Here is a 13,848-nt window from a genome sequence, read left to right as displayed (position 1 = left end):
TAGGAGCAGGAGGAGGCTGTATGGCTAGTACTCTCCTACCAGAGGGGAGGGGCTTGCCCTCTTGTGTCATAAATAGGACCCCACCCCACTTACCACTCAGTTTAAGTGTTTTTTTACTCTTAAAGCAAGCATCCTAATTTAGTCCTTTGTTTCATCTGGGATGACAGAAGCCAGATTCTGGACGAGTGTCCTTTTATTTCCCCCCCCTCCCCTTCTGACCTTTCAGGAAAGGGTTAGAGAGGAGGCAGTCTTTTTTTTTTTTTTTTTTTTTTTTTTTATTTTGACAGAGAGAGATCACAAGTAGGCAGAGAGGCAGGCAGAGAGAGAAGGGGAAACAGGCTCCCCGCCGAGCAGAGAGCCCGACGCGGGGCCTGATCCCAGGACCCTGAGACCACGACCTGAGCCGAAGGCAGAGGCTTCAACCCACTGAGCCACCGAGGCACTCCGAGAGGAGGTAGTCTTTATACTGCTGTGATAGTCTTTTCTTCTTTATTCATTCTTTCAAATGGCTGCCAGTTTAATGTCCTTATATACTGTGGGGGTTTTTTTTAAAGATTTTATTTACCTGAGAGAGAGAGAGCATGAGAGGGGAGGGGGTCAGAGGGAAAAGCAGACTCCCTGCTGAGCAGGGAGCCCGAAGCAGGACTCCATCCCAGGATTCCAAGATCATGACCTGAGCTGAAGGTAGTCGCTTAACCAACTGAGCCACCCAGGCGCCCTATATTATTGTTTTGATCATTTTATTTCCATGTTAAAAAAAAATGACACCCTCCCATTTTTACAGCATGAAGGCCTTTTCAATGGCATTTGAGATCTTCCACACCATCTCTCTAGCCTTGAACTGTGGTTGTGAATATAAGTTTTCTCTACTAAATTAGAAACCCACAGAGTACAATGACCATTGATGATGATGATGATGATAAGAAAAATCATTAATACTTTAGTATTTAGGCATTCTATGTGTTGGGAGAGTGCCAGGTTGTTTTGTTTTGTTTTTTTTAATCTACATTATCTTTAGTAAGATCCTGTCAGATTTGTTCCTACACCTGCTGTCTTTGCTCCACTTAGCTCTTACCTCAAAAAGGTTTGTTAAAACGGTAAAAGAATAAAAAATTGGGCAGTGGAGAGGAAGAATGAAGCTGGTGGTGGGAAGTGTGTGTAGAATCTGGGTAGAGTTTGCAGTAAACGGGCTAAAGTGGGGATTAAATGAGTTGCCAGACCCCATCTGAAAGAAATGGATTTTGACTTACTACATTTAAAAATATTTATTTTCTGTTTGCTACTTGCCTGGTTATATGTAAGGTCATTTGGGACCAGTTAAGAAACCAGGGTTTCCAGGTAATTAAGCTTAAGCCTGGGAAAAGGGAGGGAGGAGGCACACAGGAAAAGACTGACAAGAGAAGAGGGGACTAGAGGAAGCAATAATCTTGGGGAAAATGCTTTGTGAGAACGCTGGAGTAGGGACAGGGTAGGGGAGCTGGAAGTGGGAGGAGGGCATCCTCTAGGTGTCCTCTACCATCTTGACTGAGAATGTTTCATTGGGAGAGGGAGTCCTATAAAGGCAGTGCAAAGCTTGCTAGCTGACATTGTTTGAGAAATTCCTGGCAGGCTCTCCAGTGCTTGTTTGGCTTCCTGTGGTGCCTTTGGTGCCCTAGGGTGAAAATAAAGATCAATATTAAAAATGTTTTCAAAATTTAATTTTTAGGGCGCCTGGGTAGCTCAATTGGTTAAGCAACTGCCTTCAGCCCAGGTCATGATCCTGGAGTCTTGGGATCGAGTCCCACATTAGGCTACCTGCTTGGAGGGGAGTCTGCTTCTCCCTCTGACCTCTCTCCTCTCATGCTCTCTCTCTCTCTAATAAATAAGTAAAATCTTTAAAAAATTTTAATTTTTAGGAAAGCTTTCAAAATGGTAAAAAATTGAGACTTGTCCAATGGAAAAAAATTAAAATTAAAAAAAATTTAGAAATTAAAATAAAAAAATATATTCTTCATTCCTCATTCCTTAGAGCTGGATACTTAACCAACCAAGACACCGTGGTGCCCCCCAAAATAAAATATTTAAAAATAAGTAAATAAATTTTCGATAGGTACTACCAAATTGTATTTTACTTCTACCAGCGGTGATAAGGATCTTGATTTATCTCATCCTTCATAATATCATAATTTCAATCAGTTTAATTTGCCAATTTACTTTTTATATGACATTTAAAAACTTCTCAAGGAAGGAACTAAATTATGTTTGATATCTTCAGAGATTGATGACCAAGTCCCCAATAGTCCCATCTCCTTCCACTTTGATAAGCAATGGACTTCTAAAATCTAAGAATTTGGTCGAACCTTTCTAGTATTACGAAAATTGTATCTACCTCCCTAACTCTTATTTCCTCAAGTTGACATTGAGTAGAAAGGGCTGAGAGGTGTGTTTATCTTAGTCTTCATTTCACTTCTTTTGTCTGTTCTCAACCCCTGCTCCATCATATGGAATCATATGGAATAACAATGTGGAACTGTTATTCCGCAGAGTGACTCTGGTTGAAGGAAGGTCATTCTTTTTGAAACTTACTGGTTTTCTTCACACTGGCCTTGAACTGATCACAGGGACACTGCTTCTTTGGCATCTCAGGCATTGACATAAGTTTTCTTTTAGGGGCTCTCAGGAACCAGTCTGAAATAACAGGGTTGGTACTTAGAGGGGAAGGTTAATATCGTTGAGAACAAGGAGTAGGGCAGGGCTTTACTTGCCATCTTCCTTGCCTTCCAGATTCTTTTTCAGACTGCAGTGGAGGTGGGGAAAGGAGTCAACACAGAACAGTGGGGATACCCAGTTATATGAGCACCAGGATTTCTGAGTTGTTTTGCCTGACCTGTATTGGCAAGAATTTAGTGGCAGGTTTGGAGGGGGCATCAAGATATCATTAAGGAGACCAAAAAATGAAGAAAAGATCTAGTGTCTTCCTCTGGCTGTCTTAACTTGGCCAAACGTTTTGCCTCTCTGATTTCAGTCTTATTTATGAGTTAACGAAGATCAAAAAGAAGATTCAGGAAGTTTTTGGAAAGCAGCCCTGGGTTCTTGGGGAAAAGAATAAGGGGGGAAGGGCAGCCAGAGATTCAACCAGCTCCCCCTAGAACTTGGAGGGGTCCTGCTCTTGTCAGAGACTCAGGAAGAAGACAAGTGTTGGTGCTACATGTGGTGGGCTGATGGAGAAGGGCAGTGGGTGAAGTTAGCTCAGAAAACATCTGCACTGGTGTTTGGAGGGCGGGAGTGGGGCTCAGGGGAAAGAGTTGGATTGGGATGGTGCAGTGCTATTGTTGATACTGACCTTTGCAATCACATTCTTGGCTGCCTTTGTGGAGCCTGGTCCTAGGAGCCTGGCGATCGTCCCGATGGCCTCTGGCGACCTCTGGTGGAAGGAAACAGGTCATGGCCAGGTACCGGAAAGGGAAGGGGCCAACAGAAATGGTCCCCCACTATTGTGCTACCTGCATCATTGGTTTTTCCTTCCTCTTTTTTTTTTTTTTTTCTTAAGATTTTATTTATTTGAGAGAAAGAGAGAGCAGGCACACAAGTAGTGGGAGTGGCAGAGGGAGAGTGGGGGAGAGAGAAGAAGGCTCCCCACTGAGCAGGGAGACCAATGCTCATGCCAAGCTGGATCCCAGGACCCTGAGAACAAGACCTGAGCCAAAAGCAGACGCTTAACTGACTGAGCCACCCAGATGCCCCTCCTTCATTTTTCAGGGCTCTAGGGTACTTCAAGAGAGGAATATTTTATTTTATTTATTTTTTAAGATTTTATTTATTTATTTGATAGGCAGAGAGGCAGTCAGAGAGAGAGGGAGAAGCAGACTCCCTGCTGAGCAGAGAGCCTGATGCGGAGCTCAATCCCAGCACCCTGGGATCATGACCTGAGCTGAAGGCAGAGGCTTTAACCCACTGAGCTACCCAGGTGCCCCATGAATATTTTAAATGGATAAGGAATTGAGGTTTAAGATATGGCTTAGAGAAGAGCTTAGCTGGAGGTAGGTGGAAAAAGAATGGCTTCTGGATGGAAGAAAGGATAAAAGGTGAGTGTTAATCATGATCTGACAGGAGCACCTGGGCGGCTCAGTTGACTAAGCATCTGACCCTTGGTTTTGGCTAAGGTCATGATCTCAGGGTTGTGAGATTAAGCCCTGCTTCGAGCCCCGTGTCGGCTTCTGTGCTCAGTGTGGAGTCTGCTTGGGTTTCTCTCTCTCTGTCTCTCTCTCTGTCCCTCCCACCCTTCTCCTGCTCTCGCTCTCTCTCTCAAATAAATAAATAAATCTTTAGGAAAAAGAAAAAGAGGGCCCGATAATACGCCCTAGCCCCAGCACACATTAAAGTTCTGATGACTTCAGAAATGAGAACAAGGAGCAGATTATTCCATAGACTCGTCAGGATCTTCACCTGACCTTTACATTCCCTATATTTGCATCCATAATCCAAGTTCAACTATAAGAGGATGGTATTTACTTTTGTGCCTCTGGAACAAATCCATTCCTCTTTTGGCCTCTAGTCAAGTCTGTCTTATCACCTGATGCTGTCTCACCTGATTCCGATTTTGTGAAATGGTAATATTTCTGTGATAGTCAAGGATGATAGTTAATAGACTTGAGATTCTGTAGCTAGAAGTGGGCCCAGATGGTGCTTCCTTGGCATAGTGGTTTCTGATATATCCTGTAAGAATCAATTACGCCTTCACATGGTTTCCCACTGTATTTGAAGGCAGTTCTTTTAATGCACAGTTATACATATAGTTTGTTGTTTGAAATCTGTTGTGGACATTGAATTGTTTCCCCCCCCTCAATTCGTGATGAAGCCCTAACCCCCAGAATGACTTTATTTGAAGATAGGATCTTTAGAGAGGTGACTGTGTTAAAACGAGTTCAAGTTAAGATGAGGTCGTTATGGTGGGTCCTAATTCAGTCCAACTGGAGTCCCTATAAGAAGAAATGATTTGGGCAAAGAGATACCAGAGTTGTCAGAAAATAAATTTCTGTTGTTTAAGCCCCTCATTCTGTGCTACAGGAAACTAAAAATCTTGCTCCCACCGATGGCTCATTAGTCATTCAACTGTATAGAGCTGACACATGGCAGGCACTTGGTAAATGTTTGTACAGTAAACAAATGGACGAGTTGTGTGGAGAGGGCCCTTAGAGATCCTTTGATTCAATGTAGGGCTCTTTCCCAGACTTGTGCCCTTTCTGCCACACAGATGGAAGGTATTGCACCATTTCCCCAAGTACTAGTTTCCAAATGTTCTCATGTGCTGTTTTGAGTGCTATTAAAGTAACTCAAGCAGGGGTGCCTGTGTGGCTCAGTGGATTAAGCCTCTGCCTTTGGCTCAGGTGATGATCCCAGGGTCCTGGGATTGAGCCCCGCATCGGGCTCTCGGCTCTGCAGGGAGCCTGCCTCCACCTCTCTCTCTGCCTGCCTCTCTGACTACTTGTGATCTCTGTCTGTCAAATAAATAAATAAAATCTTAAAAAAAAAAATAACTCAGGCAGACACACATAGCCCCTGCCGTCTGAACTTTTCTAATATTTTACTTTCGCCTGACCTCTACTTGTAGTTCCAGAGGAAGGCCACAGAATACTAGAGCCAGAGGGAATCTTGGAGGTTATTTAGTTGAATCTCTTTAGTTAGAAGTTTTTAAAATTCTAAATGTATAGAGCTATATTAGAGAAAATTTGGAAAGTACAAATAAAGAAATCTTCACTCTTACCATCTGGTGGTATTTTGGTGTGTTTCCTGCATATGATTTTCTTTCTACAGTGATAACCATAGTATGTGAACAAGGTTTTTTTTTGTTGTTATTCACTTTATAAACATGTTGCTATGTCATCTTTATGATGGATTTTTTTTAAGATTTATTTATTTATTTATTTTTAAAAAGATTTTATTTATTTATTTGTCATAGAGAGAGCACAAGCAGGCAGAGTGGCAGGCAGAGGCAGAAAGAGAAGCAGGCTCCCCGCTGGACAAGGAGCCCAATGCGGGACTCAATCCCAGGACCCTGGGATCATGACCTGAGCTGAAGGCAGCGGCTTGAACAACTGAGCCACCCAGGCATCCCAAGATTTTATTTATTTGACAGACAGAGATCACAAGTAAGCAGAGAGGCAGGCAGGAAGAGGAGAGGAGAGAGAGGGGAGGAAGCAGGCTCCCTGCTGAGCAGAGAGCCTGATGCGGGGCTCTATCTCAGAACCCTGGGATCATGACCTGAGCCGAAGGCAGAGGCTTTAACCCACTGAACCACCCAGGTGCCCCTATGATGGACATTTTTATTAACTTTTTTTTTTTTTTTTTTGAGAAAAAGAGAGAGTACAAGCAGAGAGAGGCAGAGGGAGAGAGAGAATCTCAAGCAGGCTCCATGCCCTGGCAGAGTCTTACTCAGGACTGGATCCCATGACCCTGAGATCATGACCTGAGCTGAAATCAAAAGTGGGACACTCAACTAACTGAGGTGCCCAGGCCCCCCCCGCCATTTTTAAAAAGATTTTATTTATTTATTAGAGAGAGAGAGAGCATGAGTGGGGGGCAGACTCCCTGTTGAGCTGGGAGCCCAGCGATAACTTGGGGCTTGATCCCAGGACCCCAAGATCATGACCCGAGCCCAAGGCAGACACTTAACTGACTGAGCCAGCCAGGTGCCCCCCAAACAGACATTTTTAATGACTACCTAACATTCCCAATAAGCATATGACCTCCAAATTATTTAACTCTTCATTCATTGCTGAATATTTAGATTGTTTTACTTTTGGATATTGATAAAATTCCTTATGTTTGTAACTGTTTTCCAAACGTTAGATTATTGTCTTGGGCAAGATTTCCCAAAGTGGAATTGCTGGGTCAAAAGTTAAGAATAGTTTTATGTTTCTTGATATTATTACTAAATTGCTTGTAAAAGGATTGTACAAATTAAATCACTATCCCTTTTTTTTTTCAGATGAGGAAACTGAGGCCCCGAGAGAGCAAATGAAATGCCCAAGTTCACAAAGGTAATGGTGACCCAGCTGAAGCTAAAACTCAGGTCCAAGTTTCTTAAGTGTTCTTTTTTTTTTTTTAAGATTTTATTTATTTATTTGACAGAGAGCGATCACAAGCAGGCAGAGAGGCAGGCAGAGAGAGAGGAGGAAGCAGGCTCCCTGCTGAACAGAGAGCCCGATGCGGGGCTCGATCCCAGGACCCTGAGATCATGACCTGAGCCAAAGGCAGAAGCTTTAACCCACTGAGCCACCCAGGCGCCCGAAGTGTTGTTCTTTCTGCAGTCTTTACAACCTTAATTCCATGGCATAAATTAAAATGAAGCTGCACGTTCCTACAGTATCATGTTTCCCAAACCTCAGACATTTCTGGACCACCTTTATGATGCTATTATTTACTTCTTACTTTTTCTTTAAACAGATTTAATTTACAAAACCAGCCTCATCCTCTGCTGTATTATCTGTGAGATTAGGGGTTTGATACATGCTTAGATTTTTTTCTAACATACGTTAACATAAACATAACTATTGAAGTAAAAGCTAATTTTTATGTCCTACCAAAAATCAGTTTTGGAAAATATTGATATAGTGGAATAAGCATGAACTTTACATCCAGGCAGACGTGGCATCTACTACTTGCTCTGTCCCTTAACGATGCAGTCTCGGCCTCTTTGATTTTTGGTTCTCTGGTTTGTAAAACGAGAATAGTAGTATCCACCTTGCAGAATTAGGAATAAATAAGCTACTGCGGGTGCCCAGTGGTCAGTGCCCAAGTAGGTGTCCAGTACATGATTGTTATTATTGTGGTTATTATTGCAGACTTCTGTCGCTTTGTCCCAAAAAGGGTGTCTATGCTGGAATGTTAGGTTTGTTGCTTTCTACTGACCTGTATGTGTAAAGAAGCTAACTCCCACTTGTTAGGACTTGTGGTAGATCTATCATTATTTTGACTTCGCTGTTCCACTACATATTAGCTTTATGATTTCGGACAAGTTGCCTAACTTCTGTCTTTCATTTACCTAATTTGTAAAATGGGGCTAATAATTGTCCATTACTATGTGCCTGTGGATTAGTATGTTCCTAGCTACGTCCTACGTCCTAGTTCCTAGTTACGTCCACTAGAGGGCGTAGAAGCACTAGCTCCTGGTAGCCATGGGCCAGACCTTAGTGCCCAGGGCTTGTGAGTACCATCGCCCAGTGAAAGGAACCACAGCTCTTTGGAGAAATGGTTGATTCCAAGGCAGGCCAGGGAAGTACAAGATGAGCCTGGAACATCTTGTGATATCAGAAAGTCTGGAACTGTTAAAAAATGATATGCCAAAAAGAGAAGCCTGCTTGTAGCAGCTCTCAATAGTCAATTTTGAGACAACATGAACAACATAACAAATAATGATAGTAATGGATTATAATCCATAAATATCCATGAGTCTTTGCTCATAAGTAATTCAGTAAGTAAATGGGAGAGAACAAGATTTTTCTTTCTTTCTTTTTTTAAACGATTTTATTTATTTAAGAGAGAGTAAGAGAGAGAGCATGAGGGTGCAGGGAGGGTCAGAGGGAGAAACAGACTCCCTACTGAGCAGGGAGCCTGATGCAGGACTCGATTCTGGAACTCCATCCCGGGACTCCAGGATCATGGCCTGAGCCGAAGGCAGTCGCTTAATTGACTGAGCCACCCAGGCGTCCCGAGAAGCTTTTTCTTATAGTAGAATCCCAACTAATAAATGTATAAGGAATGATGGAAATAGAAAATCACCATTTGGCTAATATCATAGTAACTTTTGTTGAAGGTGGGAATCGTCAATGGATTTGGAAGAAATAGGCTTTTTGTATAGTCTTTTTTTTTTTAAAGGTTTTATTTATTTGACAGACAGAGATCACAAGTAAGCAGAGAAGCAGGCAGAGAGGGAGGAGGAAGCAGGCTCCCCGCTGAGCAGAGAGCCCGATGTGGGGATCGATCCCAGGACTCTGGGATCACAACCCGAGCCAAAGGCAGAGGCTTTAGCCCACTGAGCCACCCAGGCACCCTGCTTTTTGTATAGTCTTAAAGTATCTCTTCACAAGATACTTATTAATTAGAGTGGGGAAAAGAGTAGTTTTATAGTAGAGAAACCTGGCAGACACTACCTTGAGCAAGTGTTCAAAATGAATATCATCAGTAGTTGGGAATGATCAGTATCATGGGCCGTCTGATGTGAGGCATGGAGAAGGCACACATGACTTCTGTGGTACTCTTGCCAAAAGCACATAATCTGATCTTAATCATGAAGAATCATCAGACAAACCCAAACTGAGGGGCTTTCTACAAAATAACTGACCAGTAGTCTTCAGAACTGTCAAAATCATGAAAGACAAGGAAGGCTGAGAAACTACTCCAGCTTGGGGAAAACCAAGGGGACAAGACAGCTTTATTCCGGTTAGTATCCTGGATTGGATTCTGGACCAGAAAAAGGACATTAACAGGATGATTAGCAAACCTGGACATTAGTACATTCATTCATAGTATTATGTCAATGCTAACTCCCTGGTTTTGGTAATCATGTTATGGTAATGTAAGATATTATTTTTTAAAAACTGGATGAAGGATATATGTAAACTCTGTTTTTATAACATTTCTTGAGTCTGAAAAATTAAAAGTGAATTTAAAAATCCATTATATTTCTGTGAGGACATAATGAGGTAATCTGTATGAAATGCTTGGAACCTCCCTTGCTAGGGGCGCCTGGGGGCTCAGTCGTTAAGTGTCTGCCTTAGGTCATGATCTCAGGGTCCTGGGGATCAAGCCCCACATGGGGATCCCTGCTCAGCGGGAAGCCAGCTTCTCCCTCTCCCACTCCCCCTGCTTGTGTTCCCTCTCTCACTGTGTCTTTATCAAATAAATAGATAAAATCTTAAGAAAAAATAAAATAAATTTAAAAAATTAAAAAAAAACATCGCCTGCCACATAGGATTACTTAGTATATTTCAACAATTATTGTAGATAACTTCATACTTAATGATATAAGTAATTAATCTATTATTATAAGTGATTTGTTTCCTAACATTTTCATATATTCTTATCTATTCTCATTCCTCTCTGTGAAAAACACACTGTGCATGGATGTGGTTATTTTAAGAGATAAAGTAAGATCAGATTTTATTTTGAGAATTTTGGGGGGGATGGGAAGGTGGAGGGTGTTGTTTCCTCCAGCCAGAGAGGTGCTACGAAACTGGATTAAGAGACTGGGATGGGGGGGCGCCTGGGTGGCTCAGTGGGTTAAAGCCTCTGCCTTCGGCTCAGGTCATGATCTCAGGGTCCTGGGATCAAGCCCCGCATCGGGCTCTCTGCTCAGCGGGGAGCCTGCTTCCCCCTCTCTCTCTCTGCCGGCCTCTCTGCCTACTTGTGATCTCTGTCTGTCAAATAAATAAATAAAATCTTAAAAAAAAAAAAAAGAAGAAGAAGAGGAGACTGGGATGGACCCTGGTGCGTCTGTAATAGCGCCATCTGGCGGCAGAGCGAGCTTTCCCCAATTCATTGCTGTTGTCTTTTAGGAGCTACTTGAGATATTTCACTCAGTCCATTTATTGAATCCTTGCTAGGTACACCTTATAGATCATTTAATATTCACAACAATTATGTTCTAAATGGTATTTTACTCATTTTAAGATGGTAAAACGGGCTCCAAAAAGTGAAGCAGCTTGTCTAGGGCTGCAAAGTAAGGGTGGAACGAGGATTTAGATCTAGGTTCCCTGGGATCCAAGGCTGAGTCTATAGATCTAGGAAAGTCTAAACGTGTCGCCAGGTTTGAGAACTATTGTTATAGAGCAGGGGTTCTCAGCTGGAGGTGGTTACCCCCTCCAGGGGACATTTGGCAACGCCTGGAGTTAACTTTGTCTATCTTAACTGGGGGCAGGGGAGAAGAGGCTTGGTATCTAGTTGATAGAGGTCACACCCGTGCTGCTGGACATCTTACAATGCACAGAACAGCAGCTACAGCAAAGAATTGCCCAGCCCCAAATGTTAATAGAGCTGCTATCAAACCCAGGTGTAGAGTCTTTTAAGGGCAACATTTTGAACTTAGAAACCTGAGCATTTATTCTTTCCCTTACCAAATATTTACTGAATACTATGCTGGATAAAATGAGGGATATGGAAACACTATACCAGATTGTGCTACCAAGGAGGTTGCAGTCTAGAAGGGCAGGGGTAGAGGTAGGAAAGGCACACAAATACCTTCAGTATGAGACAGAATATGACAAATGCAAAGAGAGGGTCACGTTTGGACGCAGCATGTTCACAGGACAGAGGGCTCATATCTGGTTGAGAGAGGAATCAGGGAGGCTGTGAGGAGGAGGTGGTTTCTGAGCTGAGTGTATGAGAGAAGTTAAGCTCGTGGGGAAGCACAAGACCCGTTCGGGGAACAGCCAACAGTCTAGTTTAGGTGGAGCACAGAGCACTTGTTAGTGAGATGAGGAGTGGATTGGAAAGGCAGGTTGTGGTTAGGGCTTTGAATCAAGGGTAAGGACTCTAGCCTTGGTGTTGGTCACCATGATGGAAAAGCCTTTCCTTCCCGACTGGCAGTCTAGGCCCTAGAACTATGGGGTCCAGCACCTTCCAGAGATCTCTCTCTACAAGGGAAGGGAAGTGTAAAATTGGGGTGGAGTAAGGTGAGCTTCTGATTTTAAGTATCAAGTTGTCGGTAAATATGTAAAAAAGCTATTTTACCTCAAACTAGCCCTTGAGGAGTTGGTTTTCTTGAGTAGAAACATACATGGGATGAGCTCTCTTCTGCATGGTTGTTCTGCTAATGGTGAGCTCACCTGAGATGTAGTGAAAGCTGGGGCTGATTTTGAGCCTTTAACCCAAGGCCTACTTTCCAAAATGTGAGCTTAGTATGGCTAAAGCTTCCAATATAGATACTATCCGGTGATACGATCTTTCTAGTTTTTTACTTTACCATTAAATAGTATTAAAAGTTATTGGTGGCATCCTGGTGTACTATAAAGAATATTTTTTAAAACATTTTATTTATTTATTTGATAGGGAGAGACACAGCAAGAGAGGGAACACAAGCAGGGGGAGTGGGAGAGGGAGAAGCAGGCTTCCCGCTGAGCAGAGAGCCCGACGGGGGGCTCGATCCCAGGACCCCGGGATCATGACCTGAGCTGACGGCAGCTGCTTAATGACTGAGCCACCCAGGTGCCCCTAAAGAATATAAGCAAGGACTTCTCATCCTCCATGAATGTACAGTTGCCTTCAATACCTTTATACCGCCTTCACCAAGACTGGCTCTTCTGGGAAGGGATAAAGGGCAGAAGGTAAGGGAGCAGATTTTTATTTTTATTTTTTTGACACAGCGAGAGCAGGGAGAGAAGAGAAGTAGACTCCCCACTGAGCAGGGAACCCAATGCCGGACTCGATCCCAGGACTCTTGAGATCATGACCTGAGCTGAAGGCAGAAGCTCAACCGACTGAGCCACCCAGGTGCCCCCAGAGAGCAGATTTTTATTGAGCCAGTATATATCTGTATTTTGCAGCTACAGTTTCAGACATTTTGATATCCACTATCTCGCTATCTCATTTTGCTCTTGAAACACTCTTTGGATGTAAGTATAGTCTTCTCCTTTTTGTAAATGAGGAACCAGGCACTGGCAGAAACTAACTTGTCTCAAATCCCTGTAGCTGGAAGGGGCTACATTTCAATGCATGGTTGTTACAGGTTTTTTGCCACATTTTCTTCTGTGTTCTGCCACATCCCCCCCGCCGCCCCATTTCCCCTTTATAGAAAATTAATCTTATTACCTGGATTTGGGCTGCTAGAGACCACAGGCATCAGCATTAGTGGCAGCAACAGAAGGAGGAAAGGGATTAGAATTTTCATTGTGACTGTTGGTGCTGCTGTGAGTCACTTGAAGAGAGTGTGGAGGGTTCCCAGTTGGAGGCTCCCGAAGTCTTCCTTGGGATGGTGGTCTGGGCTTTAATCCGAAGTCTTCCTTGGGATGGTGGTCTGGGCTTTAATCCCTGGCCAGTATTCCTGTTGCAGGGCGAGAACGGCTAAGTGACGCTGACCTCGTTAGGTAACAGGTTTACGGAATCTGGGAGGAAAAACTGACCAAACAAAAGAAATGAAGCATTCTTAAGAACACAAGAAGGTGACTGACAACTTGGCAGTAATACTGGTTCCCTCCCCTCCTCCTCACCCACTCCCTACCTCCCAGGGTGCTATGATTTCTTCCCCAAATCTTTTTGCTCTTTGAATTTCCTTGTACTTTTTGGTGATATTTTCTAGCTTAACATTGGGCAAGAAAGCAAGTACTAAGGGTCAGCAGAAGAGAGGATGGCATGATCTGTCTCCCCTCTGTCATCGGGGCCCCTGGAGCAACAGGAGTGTTGCTTGAGAAGTCCCGTCTTCACTGTGTTTACAATTTCCTCCCAATTCTGTGGCCACAAAAGGTGGGAAGGAGAGAGGACTGCAGAGGAGAGGCTGTTTCTCTCTTGCTCAGAACATTGCCCCTGAAGCAGTGGGTCAAACTGGGCCTGCTTGCTGTTCATCAGGAAGGTGGCTATGGCTTTGTTGCTCCAGACTAAAGGAGAAGGAACTGGGTTGGTGGAAGACCCCCCCCCCCCACCAAGGGCTTTACATCCAAGAAGCTCTAAGAAACAGGAACCACAGGAAGGAAGGAGCCCTTAAAGGGTGTTTGCCTGTGCTCTTGGGGTTGTTAGCTCCAGACCTTGTTTGGAAACAGCCCAAGGCAAAGGAAGAAGGTAATTCTGTTTAGAGTAATCATTAACGGTTACAGAACATGATACTTACTAAACTTGACTAATTTCAGAGACTTTGGGAAATATGCTCAAAGAGAGGAG

General features: G+C 43.4%; 1 protein-coding gene across 1 annotated transcript; it reads right to left on the bottom strand.

Moving 5' to 3' along the window:
- Window positions 1-1,553: 1,553 nt before the first annotated feature.
- On the bottom strand, window positions 1,554-12,865 carry LOC111161569 (C-X-C motif chemokine ligand 17). Its single transcript, XM_022525309.1, has 4 exons — window positions 12,787-12,865; window positions 3,323-3,403; window positions 2,566-2,667; window positions 1,554-1,651 (listed from the first exon to the last, which is right to left on the bottom strand). Exons 1-4 carry the CDS (start codon window positions 12,863-12,865, stop codon window positions 1,554-1,556), a joined length of 360 nt encoding a protein of 119 aa, XP_022381017.1.
- Between the last annotated feature and the right edge of the window lie 983 nt (window positions 12,866-13,848).

Source organism: Enhydra lutris, unplaced genomic scaffold (genome assembly GCF_002288905.1).
Source record: "Enhydra lutris kenyoni isolate GAN:26980312 unplaced genomic scaffold, ASM228890v2 scaffoldscaffold85, whole genome shotgun sequence".
NCBI classification, from domain to species: domain Eukaryota; kingdom Metazoa; phylum Chordata; class Mammalia; order Carnivora; family Mustelidae; genus Enhydra; species Enhydra lutris.
The sequence above is the reverse complement of the archived record's forward strand: the minus strand, read 5'-3'. Positions and strand labels throughout refer to the sequence as shown.